The sequence below is a fragment of the Schistocerca piceifrons genome, chromosome 3 (genome assembly GCF_021461385.2).
Source record: "Schistocerca piceifrons isolate TAMUIC-IGC-003096 chromosome 3, iqSchPice1.1, whole genome shotgun sequence".
In the NCBI taxonomy this organism is placed as follows: Eukaryota; Metazoa; Arthropoda; class Insecta; order Orthoptera; family Acrididae; genus Schistocerca; species Schistocerca piceifrons.
Window position 1 is genome coordinate 583,466,350 of NC_060140.1, and position 24,608 is coordinate 583,490,957.

Genomic DNA, 24,608 nt, shown 5'->3' on the forward strand with positions numbered 1-24,608 from the left:
GCTGCTCGGTATCCTGGAAGACATCATCCAAGTGTCCGGACCGTTCGCCGGATAGTTACGTTATTTAAGGAAACAGGAATTGTTCAGCCACATGTGAAACGTCAACCACGACCTGCAACAAATGATGGTGCCCAAGTAGGTCTTTTAGTTGCTGTCGCGGCTAATCCGCACATCAGTAGCAGACAAATTGCGCGAGAATCGGGAATCTCAAAAACTTCGGTGTTGAGAATGCTACATCAACGTCGATTGCACCCGTACCATATTTCTATGCACCAGGAATTGCATGCCGACGACTTTGAACGTCTACATCTACATCTACATGTCTACTCTGCAATTCACATTTAAGTGCTTGGCAGAGGGTTCGTCGAACCACAATCATACTATCTCTGTACCATTCCACTCCCGAACAGCGCGCGGGAAAAACGGACACCTAAACCTTTCTGTTCGAGCTCTGATTTCTCTTATTTTATTTTGATGATCATTCCTACCTATGTAGGTTGGGCTCAACAAAATATTTTCGCATTCGGAAGATAAAGTTGGTGACTATTTCGTAAATAGATCTCGCCGCGACGAAAAAGGTCTTTGCTTTAATGACTTCCATCCCAACTCGCGTATCATATCTGCCACACTCTCTCCCCTACTACGTGATAATACAAAACGAGCTGCCCTTTTTTGCACCCTTTCGATGTCCTCCGTCAATCCCACCTGGTAAGGATCCCACACCGCGCAGCAATATTCTAACAGAGGACGAACGAGTGTAGTATAAGCTGTCTCTTTAGTGGACTTGTTGCATCTTCTAAGTGTCCTGCCAATGAAACGCAACCTTTGGCTTGCCTTCCCCACAATATTATCTATGTGGTCTTTCCAACTGAAGTTGTTCGTAGTTTTAACACCCAGGTACTTAGTTGAATTGACAGCCTTGAGAATTGTACTATTTATCGATTAATCGAATTCCAACGGATTTCTTTTGGAACTCATGTGGATCACCTCACACTTTTCGTTATTTAGCGTCAACTGCCACCTGCCACACCATACAGCAATCTTTTCTAAATCGCTTTGCAACAGATACTGGTCTTCGGATGACCTTACTAGACGGTAAATTGAAACGTCCCCTTAGAACAATTATAGATGACTGTGCTTAAACTGACACACAATATTTTTACCGCAACGCAATCTGACTTTCAAAAATCCCTACAAAAGAATGACCCTGACTAACATTAACCTATACGTTTCACAAATCACTTACCTCACAAAAATCTTGGTTACTCGAACTACTGCAATACAGCGAGCGCCACTACTGCCAGCTAAATAAAAGATTCAAACTACGGAAGGCACTAACTACTGATAGGCATAGTTAGCAAATGAAAGATTTTGATAGAGAACAAATGATGTATTTACATTAATAGTCATAATATATATAGCAGTTCATGACATCCAGTCTTACAAATTTCAAAACTCCGCCATCTCTCTCCCCACATCCACCACTGCTGGCGGCTCACCTCCAACTGCGCAACGCTATGCGCTGTTAACATCCAGCTGCAGACAACAATGACAGACAACAATGCAAACTAGCCACAGACTGCACACAGCACAGCCAGTGATTTTCATACAGAGCGCTACGTGGCGTTACCAATAAGAAAACCTAAACAGCCTACTTACAAAATTACAGCATCATCTGCGAACAACCTAAGAGAACTGCTCAGATTGTCACCCAGGTCATTTATATAGATCAGGAACAGCAGAGGTCCCAGGACGCTTCCCTGGGGAACAGCCGATATACTTCAGTTTTACTCGATGATTTGCCGTCTATTACTACGAACTGCGACCTTCCTGACAGGAAATCACGAATCCAGTCGCACAACTGAGACGATACCCCATAGGCCCGCAGCTTGATTAGAAGTGGCTTATGAGGAACGTGGGCCAGTTCTGCCACTGGGCACAAGAAAAATTAAGGGACGATGGCAGATTTTTTGCACGCGTTCTATTTAGCGACGAAGCGTCATTCACCAATAGCGGTAGCGTAAACCGTCATAATACACTCCTGGAAATTGAAATAAGAACACCGTGAATTCATTGTCCCAGGAAAGGGAAACTTTATTGACACATTCCTGGGGTCAGATACATCACATGATCACACTGACAGAACCACAGGCACATAGACACAGTCAACAGAGCATGCACAATGTCGGCACTAGTACAGTGTATATCCACCTTTCGCAGCAATGCAGGCTGCTATTCTCCCATGGAGACGATCGTAGAGATGCTGGATGTAGTCCTGTGGAACGGCTTGCCATGCCATTTCCACCTGGCGCCTCAGTTGGACCAGCGTTCGTGCTGGACGTGCAGACCGCGTGAGACGACGCTTCATCCAGTCCCAAACATGCTCAATGGGGGACAGATCCGGAGATCTTGCTGGCCAGGGTAGTTGACTTACACCTTCTAGAGCACGTTGGGTGGCACGGGATACATGCGGACGTGCATTGTCCTGTTGGAACAGCAAGTTCCCTTGCTGGTCTAGGAATGGTAGAACGATGGGTTCGATGACGGTTTGGATGTACCGTGCACTATTCAGTGTCCCCTCGACGATCACCAGTGGTGTACGGCCAGTGTAGGAGATCGCTCCCCACACCATGATGCCGGGTGTTGGCCCTGTGTGCCTCGGTCGTATGCAGTCCTGATTGTGGCCCTCACCTCCACGGCGCCAAACACGCATACGACCATCATTGGCACCAAGGCAGAAGCGACACTCATCGCTGAAGACGACACGTCTCCATTCGTCCCTCCATTTACGCCTGTCGCGATACCACTGGAGGCGGGCTGCACGATGTTGGGGCGTGAGCGGAAGACGGCCTAACGGTGTGCGGGACCGTAGCCCAGCTTCATGGAGACGGTTGCGAATGGTCCTCGCCGATACCCCAGGAGCAACAGTGTCCCTAATTTGCTGGGAAGTGGCGGTGCGGTCCCCTACGGCACTGTGTAGGATCCTACGGTCTTGGCGTGCATCCGTGCGTCGCTGCGGTCCAGTCCCAGGTCGACGGGCACGTGCACCTTCCGCCGACCACTGGCGACAACATCGATGTACTGTGGAGACCTCACGTCCCACGTGTTGAGCAATTCGGCGGTACGTCCACCCGGCCTCCCGCATGCCCACTATACGCCCTCGCTCAAAGTCCGTCAACTGCACATACGGTTCACGTCCACGCTGTCGCGGCATGCTACCAGTGTTAAAGACTGCGATGGAGCTCCGTATGCCACGGCAAACTGGCTGACACTGACGGCGGCGGTGCACAAATGCTGCGCAGCTAGCGCCATTCGACGGCCAACACCGCGGTTCCTGGTGTGTCCGCTGTGCCGTGCGTGTGATCATTGCTTGTACAGCCCTCTCGCAGTGTCCGGAGCAAGTATGGTGGGTCTGACACACCGGTGTCGATGTGTTCTTTTTTCCATTTCCAGGAGTGTATGCTCTATTGGGCAAAGGAAAATCCACGATGGCTGCGACAAGTGGAACTTCAGCGACCTTGGCGGTTTAATGTATGGTGCGGCATTATGGGAGGAAGGATAATTGGCCCCCATTTTATCTATGGCAATCTAAATGGTGTAATGAATGCTGATTTCCTACGTAATGTTCTACCGACGTTACTATAAGATGTTTTACTGCATGACAGAATGGCAATGTACTTCCAACATGATGAATGTTCGGCTCTTAGCTCGAGTGCAGTTGAAGCGGTATTGAATAGCATATTTCATGGCAGGTGGATTGGTCGTCGAAGCACCATACCATGGCCCGCACGTTCACCGGATCTGACGTCCCTGGATTTCTTTCTGTGGGGAAAGTTGAAGGATATTTGCTATCGTGATTCACCGACAACGCCTGAAAACATGCGTCAGCGCATTGTCAATGCATGTGCGAATATAACGGAAGACGAGCTACTCGCTATTGAGAGGAATGTCGTTACACGTATTGCCAAATGCATTGAGGTTGACGGACATCATTTTGAGCATTTATTGCATTAATGTGGTATTTACAAGTAATCACTCTGTAACAGCATGCGTTGTCAGAAATGATAAGTTCACCGAGGTACATGTATCACATTGGATCAACCGAAATAAAATGTTCAAAGGTACCTACATTCTCTATTTTAGTTTGAAAAAACCTATCTGTTAGCAACTGTTCGTCTAAAATTGTGAGCCATATGTTTGTGACTATTATAGCGCCATCTATCAGAAAGCGAAAATAGTGGTCCAACTAAAACATTCATATGTCATTACGTACTACACGAATATGTAGTAAAAAATGGGGGTTCCTATTTAAAAAAACGCAGTTGATATCCGTTTGACCTATGGCAGCGCCATCTAGCGGGCCAATCATGGCGCCATCTGGTTTCCCGCTTCAAGCTAGGCAAGTTTCGTTCTTTATAGTTTTTTCGTTTGACGCTTATTTCGTGAGATATTTGGCCCGGTCACGATCAATGGACCACCCTGTATTATACATACTGACTGAGGATGTCAACTGGTGCAGACACGAATGGGGAATAATTCTAGTAACATGCGTCCGGGCCAAAACCAAAAATCTGACCCAAGCGACTCAGAAAATGGCAGATTGTTACGCCTTGGCACCTGCGAACGAGCATCTCGAAAATCACGAAGCCTTTCGGCTGTTTGCCAGCTACCGTCGTGGGCATCCTGAAGGACGATGAAACCACGAGTAAGCGACAAGGCGTTGGATGTCTTTGCTTCAGCAGAGAACGTGGAGTTCGGATACTTGCCCGCTCTGAAAGCAGAACAGGGGGCGACCTAAGGTAGATCTGGCGACAGAGCATAATGTTGGTGCAGGCACAGATGTATCGTAGCACGCCGCTCAGCGCACATTCTTGAACGTGAGGCTCCTCAGTGAACGACTCCTACGTGTTCCCATGGTGACCCAACGACATCGCCAGTTACGACTGCAGGGGCGCGGGATAATGGAGACTGAACCGTGGATCAATGTAAGTGTGCCGTCCAGCTGGATGAATCTCACTTTGTGTCACCAGGTCGATAGTAGTGCCTGGATATACCGTTATCCCAGCGAATAGCTGATCGAAACATACTGGGTGGTTACAATTGTAGCTCAGCTATTCACAGAGGTCCAGTGGGCTATAATTATCGTATAGTAGTGAACTTGGTAGACATTCCAGTGCGTTAATGCGGTACAGATTTAGCCGGAAAAAAATTAGTTTCAAGTTTGGCTACTATGTGCAAATCTGGCGCTGTGAAAGCAAGAAAGATGTATCGAAATGTTTCCATTTTCACACTACCGCTCATTGATTTTAATACACCCAGTAAATGACATCTAGTTTTCTGTAGATAAGGTCTAATACCGTGGGTACGGTTGAGGAAGCAAAGGAATAGTACAACAGTTGTACATATGTCATGATTTTTATTTGTGGTCATCGAGATACAATAGTATCCAACAAACGACTTCGAGTCTCGGTCCGGCACACAGTTTTAATCTGCCAGGAAGTTTCAAATCAGCGCACGCTCCACTCCAGAGTGAAAATTTCATTCTGGTTATGTACCTATCTGATATGTTTGATTATCTATTTGCCGACGGACGCCGCATTTGGTGCCCCTGTGTTGTTCCCTGTAGTGATGTGATGTCTGCAGCGAACGGCAAGCATTGCTACGATATATAACACGTAGTTCCTGCACGTCAGTTCCTTCGTGTCACTGAAGTGTGCACATCGAAAGTATGGCTTCACGAGTGCAGATATCCACAGAAAAACGTGCTGCACTTGTAGCGCTTAGCCAAGCAGGTTTGTCTGTTCGCCAAATTGCGAAACAGTGTAGTGTGTCTATACGGGGAGTGCAATACACCCTTCACCGACAGAAGACAACAGGTAGCAATAAGGGCATACCATGACCAGGACGACCTCGTAAAAAACTAAACGTGATGATAAATACACTCCTGGAAATTGAAATAAGAACACCGTGAATTCATTGTCCCAGGAAGGGGAAACTTTATTGACACATTACTGGGGTCAGATACATCACATGATCACACTGACAGAACCACAGGCACATAGGCACAGGCAACAGAGCATGCACAATGTCGGCACTAGTACAGTGTATATCCACCTTTCGCAGCAATGCAGGCTGCTATTCTCCCATGGAGACGATCGTAGAGATGCTGGATGTAGTCCTGTGGAACGGCTTGCCATGCCATTTCCGCCTGGCGCCTCAGTTGGACCAGCGTTCGTGCTGGACGTGCAGACCGCGTGAGACGACGCTTCATCCAGTCCCAAACATGCTCAATGGGGGACAGATCCGGAGATCTTGCTGGCCAGGGTAGTTGACTTACACCTTCTAGAGCACGTTGGGTGGCACGGGATACATGCGGACGTGCATTGTCCTGTTGGAACAGCAAGTTCCCTTGCCGGTCTAGGAATGGTAGAACGATGGGTTCGATGACGATTTGGATGTACCGTGCACTATTCAGTGTCCCCTCGACGATCACCAGTGGTGTACGGCCATTGTAGGAGATCGCTCCCGACACCATGATGCCGGGTGATGGCCCTGTGTGCCTCGGTCGTATGCAGTCCTGATTGTGGCGCTCACCTGCACGGCACCAAACACGCATACGACCATCATTGGCACCAAGGCAGAAGCGACTCTCATCGCTGAAGACGACACGTCTCCATTCGTCCCTCCATTCACGCCTGTCGCGACACCACTGGAGGCGGGCTGCACGATGTTGGGGCGTGAGCGGAAGACGGCCTAACGGTGTGCGGGACCGTAGCCCAGCTTCATGGAGACGGTTGCGAATGGTCCTCGCCGATACCCCAGGAGCAACAGTGTCCCTAATTTGCTGGGAAGTGGCGGTGCGGTCCCCTACGGCACTGCGTAGGATCCTACGGTCTTGGTGTGCATCCGTGCGTCGCTGCGGTCCGGTCCCAGGTCGACGGGCACGTGCACCTTCCGCCGACCACTGGCGACAACATCAATGTACTGTGGAGACCTCACGCCCCACGTGTTGAGCAATTCGGCGGTACGTCCACCCGGCCTCCCGCATGCCCACTATACGCCCTCGCTCAAAGTCCGTCAACTGCACATACGGTTCACGTCCACGCTGTCGCGGCATGCCACCAGTGTTATAGACTGCGATGGAGCTCCGTATGCCACGGCAAACTGGCTGACACTGACGGCGGCGGTGCACAAATGCTGCGCAGCTAGCGCCATTCGACGGCCAACACCGCGGTTCCTGGTGTGTCCGCTGTGCCGTGCGTGTGATCATTGCTTGTACAGCCCTCTCGCAGTGTCCGGAGCAAGTATGGTGGGTCTGACACACCGGTGTCAATGTGTTCTTTTTTCCATTTCCAGGAGTGTATATCAGTATTACCAGCAAGAGAAATAGATTTAAAACAGCGCCCCAAATTCGTGCAGAATTGGTAGAAATGAACACGTCGACAATATCTGTTATAACAGTAAAAAGGAGACTGACTGAAGTCAGCTTGAAAGGATGTGTCACAGCAGTAAAACCACTTCTAAGGACCATAAATAAACAGAAGAGACTAGAATAGGCTAGACAACAACGTAATTCGACATCGGAAGAATGGACGAAGGTGTTATTCACCAATGAATCGAAGTTCGAGATTTTTGGAACCAGAAGCAGAATATTTGTTCGCCGATTTGTAAGGAAAAGGGTAGCCCAACAGTGTGTACTACTTACAGTTAAGTATTGCACCTAATAGGGAAATGGTTCACCTTACAACTGGATAATGACCCAAAACATCAGTCGGCATACTGTGCGAACTACATTGCATCAAAGGAAAAACAGAAAGTACCGAGTGATATGGTATGACCGTCCCAAAGCCCCAATTGTAGTCCTATTGAAATGGTCTGGGATGAAGTGGACAGACGTACTAGGGAAGTTAATATATCCAGCAAGGAACATCTCTGGAATATTGTTAAGGATGTGTGGAATCATATAGATTCACGATACCTACAAAAACTGATTGACCGCCTGCCTCAAGATTGTGAGCCAGTCATTAAATCCAAAGAAGAATACTTTGATGAAAGTAAAATACAATGATTCTAACTGTATTATACTCGTATATGTGGAAGTTGATATAACTATATATGTTGTGAGAAATAATGTTTGATTTGGGTTGTAAATCTGAAATACCAGGGTGTATTGAAATTGATAGTCGGTAGTGTAATTGGATAGGAAAGGGAGCTGGGGAACAAAGATCAAACAAGTGAGTAAGGCATATTGTTGATTTTATTACTAAACGTCGTTTACACAGTTTGTTTAATATGAGCACTGTAGACGCCGACGAGATGCTTCATTCGTAAACGACACGATCAACAGTTGCTCGCAGCAGTTCCGGTGGAGTCTGAGTGACGTGTTCCTGTATACTGGTCTTCAAATCAGATAGAGACCAAACCTGTCCCTGTTAAACGCGTTCTTTTAGATATCCTAGGGCCAAAAGTCTGATTCAGATCTTGCAGGCCATGCATCTGGAAAACCTCTGGAGATAACACGCTTGTGGAAATTTGCATTAAGCAGAGCTTTCACTGGGCGAGCGAGAAGACATGTTACCCTGTCTTGCATGAAAACAGTGATTTCTACACAGTTGCGCTCTTCCAGAGTAGGAACCACGTGCTGTACAAGGAGATCTCGATAACGTGCAGACATCACAGTACTACTGACAGGCCCCTTGGGTGTATTCTGTTCAAAGAAAAACGGACCAAGGATAAAGGTGCTTGTCAATCCACACCATGCAGTCACACATGGCGAGTACAGCGGCTCTTCGTGTACAACACGCGGTTTAACAGTACCCCAATGTCGGCAGTTCTGTCTATATGCTGAACCCTATAGTGTAAAATGTGCCTCGTCACTCCACAGAATATTGCCCGCCCACATCTCATCAACTTTGATCTGTGCCAGAAACCAGAAAGCAAATTCAGAACGTTGTTACAGATCAGGAAGTTTCAGTTGCTCTACCGTCTGGATGTTGTACAGGTAGTACGAGGTGCGACAATGAAGTAATGAGACTGATTTTCTTTGCAAGATGTGGCAACCCTGCAGGCTTGTGTAGGCACAATATCTTTGACCTTGATCTGTAAGCTGCTTCTAGTCCAAGTGGCACATCGATGCAACTGCTCAGTCGTGAGTTGTGCTGTAATAAGTTAACATGTGTTTGTGTCTCTTGTCACTGAAATGGAACTGCATAATATTGCGCAATGGTATGCCATTTCTTTTTGCGTTAAATTGGGTGAAAACGCGACGACAACTTACAGGAAGCTTCAGAAGGCTTTTGGAGAGGAGGTTATGTCAAGAACTCAAGTTTTTCGTTGGCATAAAATGTTTAGTGAAGGCAGAACGAATGTTGACGATGAAGACCGCAATGGACGACCATCAACCTCACGGTCGAATGCCAACTTGGCCAGGGTGCGTGAACTCGTTTGATCTGGTCGAAGATCATCCGTGAAAATGATTGCAGAAGAACTGAACATCAATCGAGAAACGGTTCGTCTAATAATAAAAGAAAGATTTGTGCAAAAACGGTCCCCAAAAATCTCACACCATAACGGCGAAAAAACGGAAAAATGTGGCAGCCAATCTGTTAGAGCAAACGGAAATCAATTCAGAACTGTTGAGCCATGTTATCACTGGTGATGAAAGTTGGTTTTTTCAGTACAGTCCAGAGACAAAACACCAAAGTTCGCAACGCTGCTCAAAGGGATCACCCAGACCAAAAAAAAGCTCGCATGTGAGAGTCAGCCGGCCGGTGTGGCCGAGCAGTTGTAGGCACTTCAGTCTGGAAGAGCGCGACCGCTACGGTCTCAGGTTCGAATCCAACCTCGGACATGGATGAGTGTGATGTCCTTAGGTTAGTTAGGTTTAAGTAGTTCTAAGTTCTAGGGGACTGATGACCTCCGATGTGAAGTCCCATGTGCTGAAAGCCATTTTTTTGGTCAAAGTCAAAAGTGAAATGCATGCTTGTGTGCTTCTTTGATTCCAAGGGAATTGTTCACAAAGAGTGGGTGCCTCCAGGACTAACAGTTAACCAATTTTACGACAAAGATATTTTAGAAAGAGTTTGTAAAAGAGTTCTTCGTGTCCGTGCCAACATTGCTGATAACTGGATTCTGCATCACGATATTGCGCCATCCCATACTGCTCTGTCAGTAAAGCAATTTTTAACCTCAAAACAAATTTCAGTACTACTACAGCCACCTTATTCATCAGATATCGCTCCGTGCGACTTTTTTCTATTTCCAAGAGTCAAGATGTCCAAAAGGCTGTGCGAGGGTCTTGGAGGATATTAGAGAAGATGAGTTCCAGAAATGTTACCATCAGTGGCTGAAGCGCTGGAAGAAGTGTGTGCAGTCAGAAGGGAACCACTTTGAAGGAGACAACACTAAACTTGAGTAAAACGGTAAGCAACATTTTTTTTCACATCAGTCTCATTACTTTATTGTCGCACCTCGTAGTATAAAATAGACTGCAAAACTTTCTGTACTGTTGACTATGGGATAGACAATCCTCGTGGCAGTGCACGAGCGCTAACACTACCTGTGGCACGTGCTGGGTGGGCAGTTAGAGCAAGAACAACCTCGTCAGTACATTCCGCAGCGGTGGGGCGTTTTCTCTTCCAGGTGCCACACGAAGCTCACCCATGTTTTCGAATTTTATCATCATCTTCTTTAAACTATTTAATGTTATCGTATCTCTCCTCTGACCTTCCAGTCGTCGATACTCTCAATGCAGCACTGTAATTGCTACCGCTCACATAAAACAGTTTCACTAACAGCATATGGTCTCCCTTCTCGATAGCCATACTGTTCACTCACGTTATGGTCTGTCAAATGACGACGTAGATGTTCATATCGTCATATAAACAGAAAACTGCATCGAATTTTCATATGGTGGCTACAGCTAATTTGTTTACCAGCTTAAATTGGTTTTACTTTAACATTACAGACCACAAGCCTCCCTTAATTCTAGATGACTTCACCAGCGGCGATGTATCCTCTAGCAGGATAACTGTTCGTGTCGCAAGGCCAGAATCGTACTACAGTGGCATGAGGTGCATGATAGTGAACTTGCGTTGATATCCTAGCCACAAAATTCGCCTGATATGAACCTGGTGGAACACATCTGGAACACTATCTGGCGCCAGCTCCGCCTTCAAAAACCATCGACCCGTAATTTACGGAATTGCGTGATCTGTATGAAGACATCTGATGCCACACACCTCTCGAAGCCTAGCAAGGACTTGGCGCATTCATGATATGCAGAATTGCTGCTCTATCGCATTCCAAATGTGGACCAACGCGCTCTTAAGGAACTGGTCATAATGATTCAGCTCCTCGGTGTACGTTAAGAAGTGGTGGTAAGCACCGCCCTGAAAGTGTTTCGCCCAAATGTTATTCTTCATTAAGCCTATTAATTGGTCTTGCACAAATTGACTAGTGTGAGCACCAAATCCGAAGGTGGTTTGGTATGTCAGGTGAAAAATAAGAAAACAAGTTTGTTTCGTAAACAGCCCACGTTGCTTCTGGACATAATATCCTTTGAGGAATATACACTGAGGTGACCAAAGTCGTGAGATAGCGATATCCACACATACAGACGGCGATAGTATCTCGTGCATAAGGTATAAAAGGGCAGTGCGTTGGCGAGCTGGCATTTGTACTCAGGTGACTCATGTGCAAAGGTTTCCAACGTGATTATGGTCGCAATTAACAGACTGTGAAAAGGAAATGGTCGTTGGAACTAGACGCACGCCACATTAAATTTCGGAAATCGTAATGGAATTCAATACTGCGACATCCACAGTGTCGATAGTGTACCAAGAATACCAAATTTCAGTTATTACCTATCACCTATAGAGGGTTTATACAAGGGCGATGTCCTTGAGGACAATATTATGGAAATGGAAGAGGATGTAGATGAAGATGAAATGGGAGATAAGATACTGCGTGAAGAGTTTGACAGAGCACTGAAAGACCTGAGTCGAAACAAGGCCCCAGGAGTAGACAACATTCCATCAGAACTACTGATGACCTTGGGAGAGCCAGTCATGACAAAACTCTACCATCTGGTGAGCAAGATGTATGAGACAGGCGAAATACCCTCAGACTTCAAGAAGAATATAATAATTCCAATCCCAAAGAAAGCAGGTGTTGACAGAAGTGAAAATTACCGAACTATCAGTTTAATAAGTCACAGCTGCAAAATACTAACGCGAATTCTTTACAGACGAATGGAAAAACTGGTAGAAGCGGACCTCGGGGAAGATCAGTTTGGATTCCGTAGAAATGTTGGAACACGTGAGGCAATACTAACCTTACGACTTATCTTAGAAGAAAGATTAAGAAAAGGCAAACCTACGTTTCTAGCATTTGTAGACTTAGAGAAAGCTTTTGACAACGTTAACTGGAATACTCTCTTTCAAATTCTGAAGGTGGCAGGGGTAAAATACAGGGAGCGAAAGGCTATTTACAATTTGTACAGAAACCAGATGGCAGTCATAAGAGTCGAGGGGCATGAAAGGGAAGCAGTGGTTGGGAAAGGAGTGAGACAGGGTTGTAGCCTGTCCCCGATGTTATTGAATCTGTATATTGAGCAAGCAGTAAAGGAAACAAAGGAAAAATTCGGAGTAGGTATTAAAATTCATGGAGAAGAAGTAAAAACTTTGAGGTTCGCCGATCACATTGTAATTCTGTCAGAGACAGCAAAGGACTTGGAAGAGCAGTTGAACGGAATGGACAGTGTCTTGAAAGGAGGATATAAGATGAACATCAACAAAAGCAAAACGAGGATAATGGAATGTAGTCAAATTAAATCGGGTGATGCTGAGGGGATTAGATTAGGAAATGAGACACTTAAAGTAGTAAAGGAGTTTTTCTATTTAGGGAGTAAAATAACTGATGATGGTCGAAGTAGATATAAAATGTAGACTGGCAATGGAAAGGAAAGCGTTTCTGAAGAAGAGAAATTTGTTAACATCGAGTATAGATTTAAGTGTCAGGAAGTCGTTTCTGAAAGTATTTGTATGGAGTGTAGCCACGTATGGAAGTGAAACATGGACGTTAACCAGTTTGGACAAGAAGAGAATAGAAGCTTTCGAAATGTGGTGCTACAGAAGAATGCTGAAGATAAGGTGGGTAGATCACGTAACTAATGAGGAGGTATTGAATAGGATTGGGGAGAAGAGAAGTTTGTGGCACAACTTGACTAGAAGAAGGGATCGGTTGGTAGGACATGTTTTGAGGCATCAAGGGATCACAAATTTAGCATTGGAGGGCAGTGTGGAGGGTAAAAATCGTAGAGTGAGACCAAGAGATCAATACACTAAGCAGATTCAGAAGGATGTAGGCTGCAGTAGGTACTGGGAGATGAAGAAGCTTGCACAGGATAGAGTAGCATGGAGAGCTGCATCAAACCAGTCTCAGGACTGAAGACCACAACAACAACAACAACCTATCACAACGCCGGCCGCGGTGGCCGTGCGGTTCTAGGCACTTCAGTCCGGAACCACGTGACTGCTATGGTCGCAGGTTCGAATCCTGCCTCGGGCATGGATGTGTGTGATGTCTTTAGGTTAGTTAGGTTTAAGTAGTTCTGAGTTCTATGGGACTGATGACCTCAGATGTTGAGTCCCATAGTGCTCAGAGCCATTTGAACCATTTTGAACCTATCACAACGGACAACACAGTATCGACAGCCTTCCCTTAACGACCGAGAGCAGCGGCGTTTACGTAGAGTCGTCAGTGGCAACAGACAAGCAATACTGCACGAAATAACCGCATAAATCAATGTGGGACATACGACGAACGTATGTGTTAAGATAATGTGGCGAAATTCGTCGTTAATGCGCTATGGGAGCGAAAGTTTTTTCTAACAACACGACGTCGCTGCAGTGCCTCTTCTGGGCTCGTGACCATATCGGTTGGAAAACCGTGGCTTGATCAGATGAACCTCGATTTCAGTTGGTGAGAACTGATGGTAGGGATCGAGTGTGGCGCAGCTCCTACCAAGCCATGGACCCATGTTGTGAACAAGGCACTGTGCAAGCTGTTGGTGGCTCCATAATGGTATGGGCTGTGTTTCCATGGAATGGACTGGGTCCGACTGAACGGATCATTGATTGGAAATAGTTGTGTTCGGTAAATTGGAGACCATTTGCAGCCATTCATGGAGGTCATGTTCCCAAACAACGCAGTGCCATGTCACTGGGGTCACAACTGTTCGTGATTCGTTTGAAGAACACTCTGGGCAATTAGAGAGAAAGATTGGCCATCCAGGTCGCCCAACATGCATCCCATCGAACATTTGTGTGGCATAATCGAGAGGTCATTTCGTGCGCAAAGCCCTGCACCGGCAACACTTTCGCAATCATGGACGGCTATAGAGACAACATGGCTCATTATTTCTGCAGGGAACTTCTTTCGACGTGTTGAGTCCATGCCACATCAAGTTGCTGCATTACGCTGGGGAAAACTAGATCCAACACGATATTAGGAGGTGCCCCACGACTTTTGTCACCTCAGTATATACGTGTTCCTGCGGTCCTCCAGCTTTTTCATCTAATCAGAAAAATAGGTTCTGTCAAATGTTGCAGAATACTCGTTAACTGCAACTATCGTTTCCTTATTTGAGGAAAATTTCTTCCCAGCAAGTCAAAGTTTCAAGTCATGGAACAGGAAGAAGTCACTTGGTGTTAAGTATAGTAAATAGAGTTAATGAGGAATCAATTCAAAGCCGAGTTCACGCACTGTCACCGTTGTATCTCTGATGTGTCGGATGGTGTACATATTATCCTGGTGAAAGACCACTTTTTTCTGTTGCAACATTGGTCTCTCCTCAGCCAACTCAAGTTTCGAACGATCCAAGAATGAAACGTAATAGGGTCTAATTATGGTTCTGCCTTTTTCCATATAATCTTGAGGTATATTCGTTGGTAATCCAAAAAAACAGTGACCATCATCTTAACGGATGACAAAATGGTTTTTTAAGTTAAAGCAAGTACAGCCCTCGGTCACAAAATTTAAGCCTTTTGACCAGCCACTATGGGCTGCTCATATATACATATATTTTTTTTAAATTTTTGTGACAAGCCTTTCTTGCTTGATATTTATCTTATAAGTGACATGCCAATTTGAATATTTAATTTCTGATGAAGACACTCACACAAGTGTCGAAATCTGGTCAAAAGGCTTAAATTTTGTGACCGAGGGCTGTAATTGCTTTAACTTTAATTGATAAATGGTCGCTGACTACGCAGCCATGTTTAAAACTTTAAAATGGTCTTTGCCTTCTTCGGTGCACTTTCACGTACCTTTGTCCACTGTTTTGATTGCCGTTTTGACTATGGTGCGTAACGATCGATCTGGGTTTCACCAACAGTAACAAATCTGCGCAAAAAGTCGTGTGCATTGCGATTAAACCTCCAAACATTGTGTTGAAATGTTGTGCCAGAAGTGCAATTGGTCGACTTGAGCAATGGCGGCACATACCACGCCCGCAGCTTCTTCACAGCAAGTTCCCCGTGTGGAATAGCACTCGCTCAGTTGAGAAGCTTACAGTGTCAGTCCGAAATATCACAATTTTTATTTGGCGGTCTTGCCTTACCATATCATCGTTTTTGTCAGTGTTTTCCTTCGTGGTGACCTCACGGCCGGAGCGCGTTTCGCCTCCGGTGCTTGTCTGACGTCATTTAAATTCATTTATCCAATCAGGCTTCAGCAAAGGATGTTAGTGTAATCATAACAAATTTATAAATTAACACAGATTATTGGAAAACTTCGGTAATTTGGCATTAGCATCTATTGATGTTTAGAAAGCCTCTGATAAGGTAAAAAGACCCGTTTTGTGGAAAATATTAGAAATAAAAGGTTTTCCAAACCATCTTATTAATACCATAAAAAAATCTGTGTGTAAACACTAAAATAGTTATAACTTCAGGTTCGAAAATGTCAGATGAAATTTTAATAAATCAAGATAGTCGACAAGAGTACAGTCTATCTCACATTTTATTTAATTTGTACTGGGGATCAAAAAGTCAGTATAAATTTGAAAACTGAATAAATCACGGAATAATGTAGATAGAGAGGTACAAATTGACACACATGATTGGAATGTCTTGGGGTTTTATTAGAACCAAAAAATACAAAAGTTAAAAAAATTTCCGACAGATGGCCCTTCATCTGATCAGAATAGCAATAATTAGCATAACAAAGTAAGACATAGCAAAGATGATGTTCTTTACAGGAAATGGTCAATATGTCCACCATCATTCCTCAACAATAGCTGTAGTCGAGGAATAATGTTGTGAACAGCACTGTAAAGCATGTCCGGAGTTATGGTGAGGCATTGGCGTCGGATGTTGTCTTTCAGCATCCCTAGAGATGTCGGTCGATCACGATACACTTGCGACTTCAGGTAACCCCAAAGCCAATAATCGCACGGACTGAGGTCTGGGGACCTGGGAGGCCAAGCATGACGAAAGTGGCGGCTGAGCACACGATCGTCACCAAACGACGCGCGCAAGAAATCTTTCTCGCTCCATCTGTCGGACATTTTGTGAACTTTTTTTTTTTTTTTGGTTGTAATAAAACCCCATTTCATTCCAAGCATGTGTGTCAATTTTTACCTCTCTATCTACATTATTCCTTGGTTTAGTAAGTTGTCAAATTTATACTGATTTTTTGATCACCCTGTATATCGACGACTAGTTATGAAATGGAAAAATGAAATACACGTAGGAATTAAAACAGGATCTAGCGTACCATCAAATACTCTATTACATGCTGATGATCAGATAAATATGCAGGAAACAGAAGATAACTTTAGCCAAAATGCAGGATATTACAAATTAACTATATCTGCAACTAACACAAAGATAACGGCTTTCAAAGGAAAAAAATCCAGTTAGCTAGAAAGTAATAAGAAATGAGAAAAATTTTAGAACAAGTATCGCACTTAAATTTTCTAGGATGTGATGTTAGTTTTAACCGTGACAAAGACATTGAGAAGAAGGTTAATAAATGTCACGCTACCTTCGGAACAATTGGAAGAGCTTGGGGAAGAAAGTCAAGAATAGAAACAGATATGAATTTCTATAAAAATATGGCTGTATCCACTCTTGTATAACGTTCCGAACCATGGACAGTAACAAAAAAAGAAATGTCACGCATACAAGGAGCAGAAATATGTAAGAGGCTATAATACAATGGATAAAATAAGGAGTGAAACAATAAGATCAGATTTAAAAATCTTTTCAGTTAATGACAAGGTTGAAGAAATGGAAAGATAATGAAATGAAATGGAAAGATAGATGAAATAGAAGGACCATGTTGATAGAAAGGCAGAAAATAGATTTCCAGAGAAGATAGTAAATGATCGCCCGACTGGAAAGAGAGAATTAGGTAGAACTCGTTATAGATGGATGGATAACAGAGACCACAACAGATGATTACAACACCTAATCCTTGGAAGGAGATGATGATGATTATGATGATGATGATGATCCAAAAGTAAACGGCCTTCAATGATAGTGTAGAGATTGCGTGATCTTCACCCAATTCTGTTTTGATTTTTGCTGCTGTACAACTCTTCGAATGAAAATATTTAATAACGGCGCGAAACTTGGCTTTCTCTATCTTCAATGTCAGCCGACACTGACCATTTCAGACGGCTTTCAATAACGGACAGTACGCTGTAAATTGTTGAAATTCTTTATACGATCCTTGGAATAATCAAGCTTACCAGTCACGAAGGTGCAACAAAAACGTTGCATGCTTTCTTGGAAATTTACCAGTCTTATGAAGCCACCCTCGTATCTTTAAAAATAAATAATGATTGCCGCACGTTGAGTACCGCTGTTTCCCCTGCGATATCAGAGAGACTGAAAGGAAAATCCCATAGCGTGAGAATGTTGGATGTTTATCTAATCTGGCGTGAAGTGTGCGGGTTTCTTCTACTGCTGCTTGTTGCAGCTGAGGTCAGGAGACAGTCTGCAGCAGTATGGCGATGCGTGTGCTGCCGATGTTGCTGCTGCTGTGTCTGATCGCTGCGTCCAGCGCGCTGCCGCACGGCGCGCGGATCGTCAACGGCAGCGACGCCAGCATCGAGGACTACCCGTGGATGGCCGTCATCCAGTACCGCAGCGACATCAAGTGCTCCGGCACCATCATCAGCGACACCTGGGTGCTGACCAACGCCGCCTGCGTGCAGAAGTTCGAGCCCACAGACTACTGGGTGCGGGTCGGCACAGCGGATCGTACCAATGGAGGACTTCTGTACAACGTCACGCGGAACGAATACAACCACAAGTTCAGCTCCAAAAAGAGGGACTACGACGTGGGCGCCGTTCAGATCGACGGCACCTTTACCTTCACCGACAGTGTGCAGGTACGGTGAAACTGTCATTCGTATCCGTTTCGAGACGTGCAAGTGGTCATTCACAACATTTGTGGTAAAAGTTGCTTAAGGGGGGTAGGACGTCAAACGGGCCGACTTGGAGCAGGAGAGGCACCACAGGACATTTTAATTTCCACTGTCTATAACTTAACAAATAAATACATAAAACTTTGAAAGCATGATCAGGAAGGATTCAGGATTCATACTCATTGTAGTGGAAGCTCAAAAACGTAACAAAATACATTATTTTTACATGTGAAATTTCATCATTTTTTCACTTACTACTGGCTGCATTTGTTGCTATAGGTACACTTTTCTTCCTAAGTAAGAGAGATTCTTCGATGAATTATGCACAGCATACAAACTATAGCTACATGCGTATATGTGTATGAAACTCTAGAGTTTATTTAATTTATGAAAAAATAAATGAACTGTTACATTTTAAACTTCTTGTTTAGAAGAAACTCGTATTTTATGGTTAATTATCTCAATTTTTACCACAGTTTTTAATAGATTTGGAAAATTCTAGAATTTAATACACCTGTAAGTACTGCTTGTATGCTGTGCAAAATTCATCGAAGAATCTCTCTTACTTAGGAAGAAAAGTGTACCTACAGAAACAAATGCAGCCAGTAGTAAGTGAAAAAATGACGAAATTTCACATGTAAAAAAAGGTCTTTTGCTACGTTTTTGAACTTCCACTGCTATGAGTGTGAGTCCTCAATCCTTCCTGGTCATGCTGACAAGGTTTTATGAATTTATTTGTAAAAACAATGACAGTAGAAATTAAAATGTCCTGTGGTGCCTCTCCTGCTCCAAGTCGGCCCGTTTGACGTCCTAACCCCCTTGCATCATTATTTAAGACTGCAAAGTTCACAGATTACAGACTCGAGTCCAAACTACGGAAGAAATTTTTGTAATTGTAATTTTTCTGTAAAAGAATCAATAGTTTCAGAGCTTGTTGATCGATACCTCCACACGCAACCGTTCGCTTATAGAAAGATCCGCACAGAAAGACTGGAAAGTTGTACAAGTCACACCAATGCCCACGACAGGAAATAAGAGTAATCCGCTGAATTATAGACCCCTATCACTAACGCCGATATGCAGTAGCATCTTGGAACATGTACTCTTACCGGAAATTCTGAATCATCTCGAAGAAAAAGGTTTATTGACAAATAGCGAACACGGATACAGAATATATCGTACTTGTGAAACACAAATATCTCTTCATTCTCCCGAGTATTAAGTGCTATCGACAAGGGACGTCAAACTGATTCCATATTTTTAGATTTCCAGAAATTAAATTGCGTGCCTGTGGGGTATCGCCTCAGCTGTGTGACTAGAACCGTGATATCCTGTCAGAAACGTCACAGTTCGTAATAACTGACGGAAAGTAGTCGAGTAAAACAGAAGTAATATCTGCCGTATCCCAAGAAAGTGCTATAGGCCCTCTGCTGCTCCTTATCTAAGTAAACAATTTATGAGACAATCTGAGTAGTCCTGTTAGATCGTTTACAGGTAATACTGTCATTTACCGTCATGTAAAGTCATCAGATGATCAAAGCGAATTGTAAAATGATTTAGACAAGATATCTGTATGGTGTAAGAAGCGGCAGTTGATTCTAAATCATGAAAAGTATGAAGTCATCCACAAGAACACTAAAAAGAATCTCTGAAATTTCAGTTACGCGGTAAATCATACAAATCAAAAGGCTGGAAACTCAGCTAAATACTTAAGGATTACAATTACGAATAATTTAAAAATGGTTCAAATGGCTCTGAGCACTATGGGACTCAACTTCTCAGGTCATCAGTTCCCTAGAGCTTAGAACTACTTAAACCTAACTAACCTAAGGACATCAACATCACACACATCCATGCCCGAGGCAGGATTCGAACCTGCGATCGTTGCGGTCGCGCGGTTCCAGACTGAAGCGCCTAGAACCGCTCGGCCACCAGCGGCCAGCACGAATAACTTTAATTGGAACGATCACATAAACAATGTTATAGGGAAAGCAAACCTAAGACTGCGATTTATTGGCAGAAAACTAAGAAAATGGAACAGGCCTACTAAAGAGACTACTTACACAATGCTTCTTTGTCTCTTCTGGAGTACTGTTCTGCGGTGCGGGATCCGCATCAGTTAGGATTGACGGACATTGAAAACGTTTAAAGACGGGCAGATCATTTTGTATTATCGCGAAATAGGGGAGAGAGTGCTACGTATATGATACACGAATTGGGGTGGCATTCATTAAAACAAAGGAGTTTTTCGCTTCAGAAAGACCTTCTCATGAAATTTCAATCATCAACTTTACCCTCAGAGCGTGAAAATAGTGAAAATACTTTTTCGCGTCCATCTACGTAGAATGAAATGGTCCTGATGGAAATGGAAATGTCGTGTGGCTAGGGCCTCCCGTCGGGTAGACCGTTCGCCTGGTGCAGGTCTTTCGATTTGACGCCACTTCGGCGACCTGCGTACAAAATAAGAGAAATCAGAGCTCGTCTGGAAAGCTTTAAGTATTCTTTTCCTCGAGCGCTGTACCCGAGAGTGGAATGGTAGAGAAGTAGCTTAAAGATGGTTTGATGAACCCCCTGCCAGGCACTTAATTGTGAATTGCAGAGTAGTCATGTAGATGTAAAAGTAGATTTAGAATCGAGACGAAATGCTGTGGCCAATGCTGAGGATGTTTGCTATGGACCAAATAATTGGGTAGTCTTTCCTTGGGTTTAAGTTTAGATTAGCATCTTTCTTCTTTTTCTTTGAAGGAGTGGGTGATCCTCTTGTTCTGCTCACAGAGGAAGTTGTTATAGACGTTTCCTTGGTCTTTTGCTGTCTACTTTATTATTCGGTCTCTACGATAAAACTTTATCTGATGTTGGTGAACAACGCAACCAGTCCACAAATAATTTTAGCATGTTTGATTTTAGTGCCATAACTAACCAATTTCGGTCTACAATGCCCATCGAAACATGACTAATATTTTCAGTTACATAGATGTCTTGATCAGTAGCGTGTCGTCTGCTCCTACACTGCACAAAGACGTTTGAATACTTGGTGTAGCTTTATAGGTTGTTTCATTAATTAAAACACGCTAATGTGCTCAAGTTTATTTATGTGTAATGTGAAATAATTGTACTCACTTACGTACGTTCCTGTAGATCGCGATTTGTTTTGTAGTGGTCCATACGGTTTTCCATGTTGATGTACATGTTGTTGAATTGCAAACAGCATACATACCGTAAACAAATTACTGTAGCGCACTTCGTAATATTCTTAATGCCACTGTTGATTGTCAAACACGAGCTATAAATTTTATGTTTTTGTTTGAAATGTAAAGATCATCATTAAGCGAAGATAAAAGATATCGTTCATTTCCTACTGGCAAAGGATGTAAACAGAGGAATGGTGATGTGTGGGATGTGTAAATTTGTTGAAAGGTACTGACCAAGTAAAGTTACGGTCCCAGAGCAATAAGAAAATAGAAAAGCTAAAAATAGAAGGCATGAATAAGGAAGAAAAACATTTAAAGATGTTTCAAGAAAACGAAGAATTTCGTGATATATAAGTGCTTAAAGATAGTAGAACATTCAATCAGTGGGATGTTGAAATTAGAATATTATTTAAAACGCAAGACCTGTGTGATATTGTAGATGGAACTGAAACACTGGAAAATTGCAAAACTTTAGAAACACAGAAAAAATGGCAGAAAATGGACAGCAAGGCAAAACATTTTACAATGAGAATAATTGATAAAAAGGTAAAGCCACATGTATTGTGCTGTGAAACTTCCAAGCCAATGTATGATAAACTTAAAGCAATTTATAAAAGAGATGCGTCTCAAAGAACTCAGAGTTGCTTCAAGAATTTTATAGTTTCAAGTACGATAAAACCAGAGACATATTTGTAATATAAGTGCACTACAGAATATGGTATTTGAAGTGAATCGTCTCCAGTCAGAAAAAATGACAGATATTATGATCATATCCAAGATATTGTCTATTTTGCCACAAGAATACAAACACTTTTCTCCAGCATGGGATTCGTCACCCAGTGGTGAGAATATTATGGAAAATCTAACTGCAAGGCTTATAAGAGAAGAGGAACGACTGAAAAACAATTATCAAGAAGAGAGTATTGCCTTTGATGTTGGGTTTAACAAAAATAAAATAAAAGATATAATTTGTAAAAATTGTGGTGGTCGTGGACATTTTGCAAGAAGCCTAAGAAGAAAGAACACTATTCTATATGGGAGAGGAATAGTCACAAAGAAGAAGAGTGTTACTTTAAAAATAAAAATAAAATTCAAGAACCAAAATTGAGATCTTTCAAGCCCTGTTCTCATTGCAAAAAGACTAACCACAAAGAAGAAGATTGTTATTTTAAGAACAAAGACAGTGGAAGAATATCATTTTGCACTTTTGAAGATATAGAAGAAGATCTAGTCACTCAAGAAAATAAGAAACAAGACACTGTTGAAGAAAAGAAGATGGAAGACACTACACATATTGCATATGAATGTAACGAAGGAAAGATTTCACAAAAAGCGAATGAGAAAGAAGATATGGTCATGGTTGTTGATAGTGCATGTGCAGGACATTTGTGTAATGAAGTGGACAAGTTAACAAATGTGAGACATTATGATAGTATTGTAAAAGTTGCCAAACAAGGTGGATCGATGAAAATAGTTGCAACAGGAAACTTTGTAGAAGATAACTGTGTTCTAAAAGATGTCATGTATGTTCTGAACTGAGCAGAAATCTGATGTCTGTAAATGCAATCACTTAAAAAGATTGTACAGTTGTATTTACTAAGCATTCTGTTCAAATCTATAAAAGTGAAATACCTGTTTTGAAAGGACAAAAAACAAGAAATGGGTTGTATGAAGTGAACATTAAATCAGGAATGCAATCACTACTGACACAAGAAGAAAAACAAGAATGGCAAAAGAAACTAGGTCATCCAGGCATAAGCTGTATTTCAAAGATCAAGAGAATGTGTCAAGGAGTTCGTAATAGCTTATGCTCAGCAGAACAATTGTGCGAAGCTTATGTGAGAGCCAAATTAACAAGAAAACCATTTTCTACTGTGAGAGAAAGAGCAACAAGACTTCTTGAAATCGTACATACTGATATCTGTGGAGAGATAGAACCCCCAACATTTAATGGATATAGGTGCTACATAACAGTGTTAGATTATTTCACTCATTTCTATGTAATCTACTTGTTAAGATAGAAGTCTGAGGTTGAAAGATTCATAAGAAAATATGTGTTAGAAAGCGAAAATAAGTTCAATACAAAAGTGTCAAAAATAAGATGTGATAACGGTGGTGAATACACCAGCCGTGAGTTTAAGAATTGGTGTGAAGGAAAAGGAATTGTGGTAGACTACAGTATTCCTTATAGGCCCCAGCTCAATGGAAAAGCAGAGGGACTAAATCTGACAATAATGAACAAGGCAAGAGCTATGATATTCGATGGCAAACTAAAGAAAGAGCTATGGGGAGAGGCAGTGCTCACAGCTACATACTTAATCAATAGAAGCCCCGCTAGCAATCAAAGTGCCACACCTGCAGAGAAGTGGTTTGGGAAAAGACCAGATCTGTCAAGACTTCAAATTTTTGGATCAAGAGTTTTTGCCGAAAATTTAGGCTATTTGAAGAAACTAGATGTAGGAAGTAATGCATACATTTTTGTTGGTTATGCACCAAATGGCTACAGACTATTTGATGCCGAAAGAAGAAATATTGTTGCGTCAAGAGATGTTGAATTGAGCAGAAAGTGACAAAAGAAACTCTACAGAAAAATCTTGTTATTGGTGAACTATCAAATGATACTAGCAATCAAGAAAATGAAATAGAAGAGAAGAAAATCAAGAAGTAATAAATGCAATGAAGTCACAAGAAACTACAACCTTAGGAAAAGAACTAGTTTGAAAAAACCTGTAAAATATAATGATTATGAAACAGCTTTACTTACCTATGAAGAATATATGAATGGTCCAGATAGAGAAAATTGGTTAAAAGCAATTGAAAAAGAAAAGAGATCTCTTCAACAGAATGAAACATGGAAGTTGGTTAGTCCAGAGGAAGCAAAAGGGAAAGAAACCTTAACAAGCAAATGGATCTTTGAAGTCCAAGATGATGGACGATATAAGGCCAGACTAGTTATCAGAGGTTGTCAACAAGAAAAC

At 43.0% G+C, this 24,608-nt stretch overlaps 1 protein-coding gene across 1 annotated transcript in view; it reads left to right on the forward strand.

Moving 5' to 3' along the window:
• The window catches only part of LOC124788857 (trypsin-2-like), a 70,692-nt gene that overhangs the window by 35,936 nt on the left and 10,148 nt on the right, over positions 1–24,608 (forward strand). The window contains exons 2-3 of the mRNA XM_047256141.1: positions 18,073–18,403; positions 22,771–23,046. Coding sequence (XP_047112097.1) covers positions 18,073–18,403; positions 22,771–23,046 — 607 coding nt within the window. The remainder of the gene's footprint in view (positions 1–18,072; positions 18,404–22,770; positions 23,047–24,608) is intronic.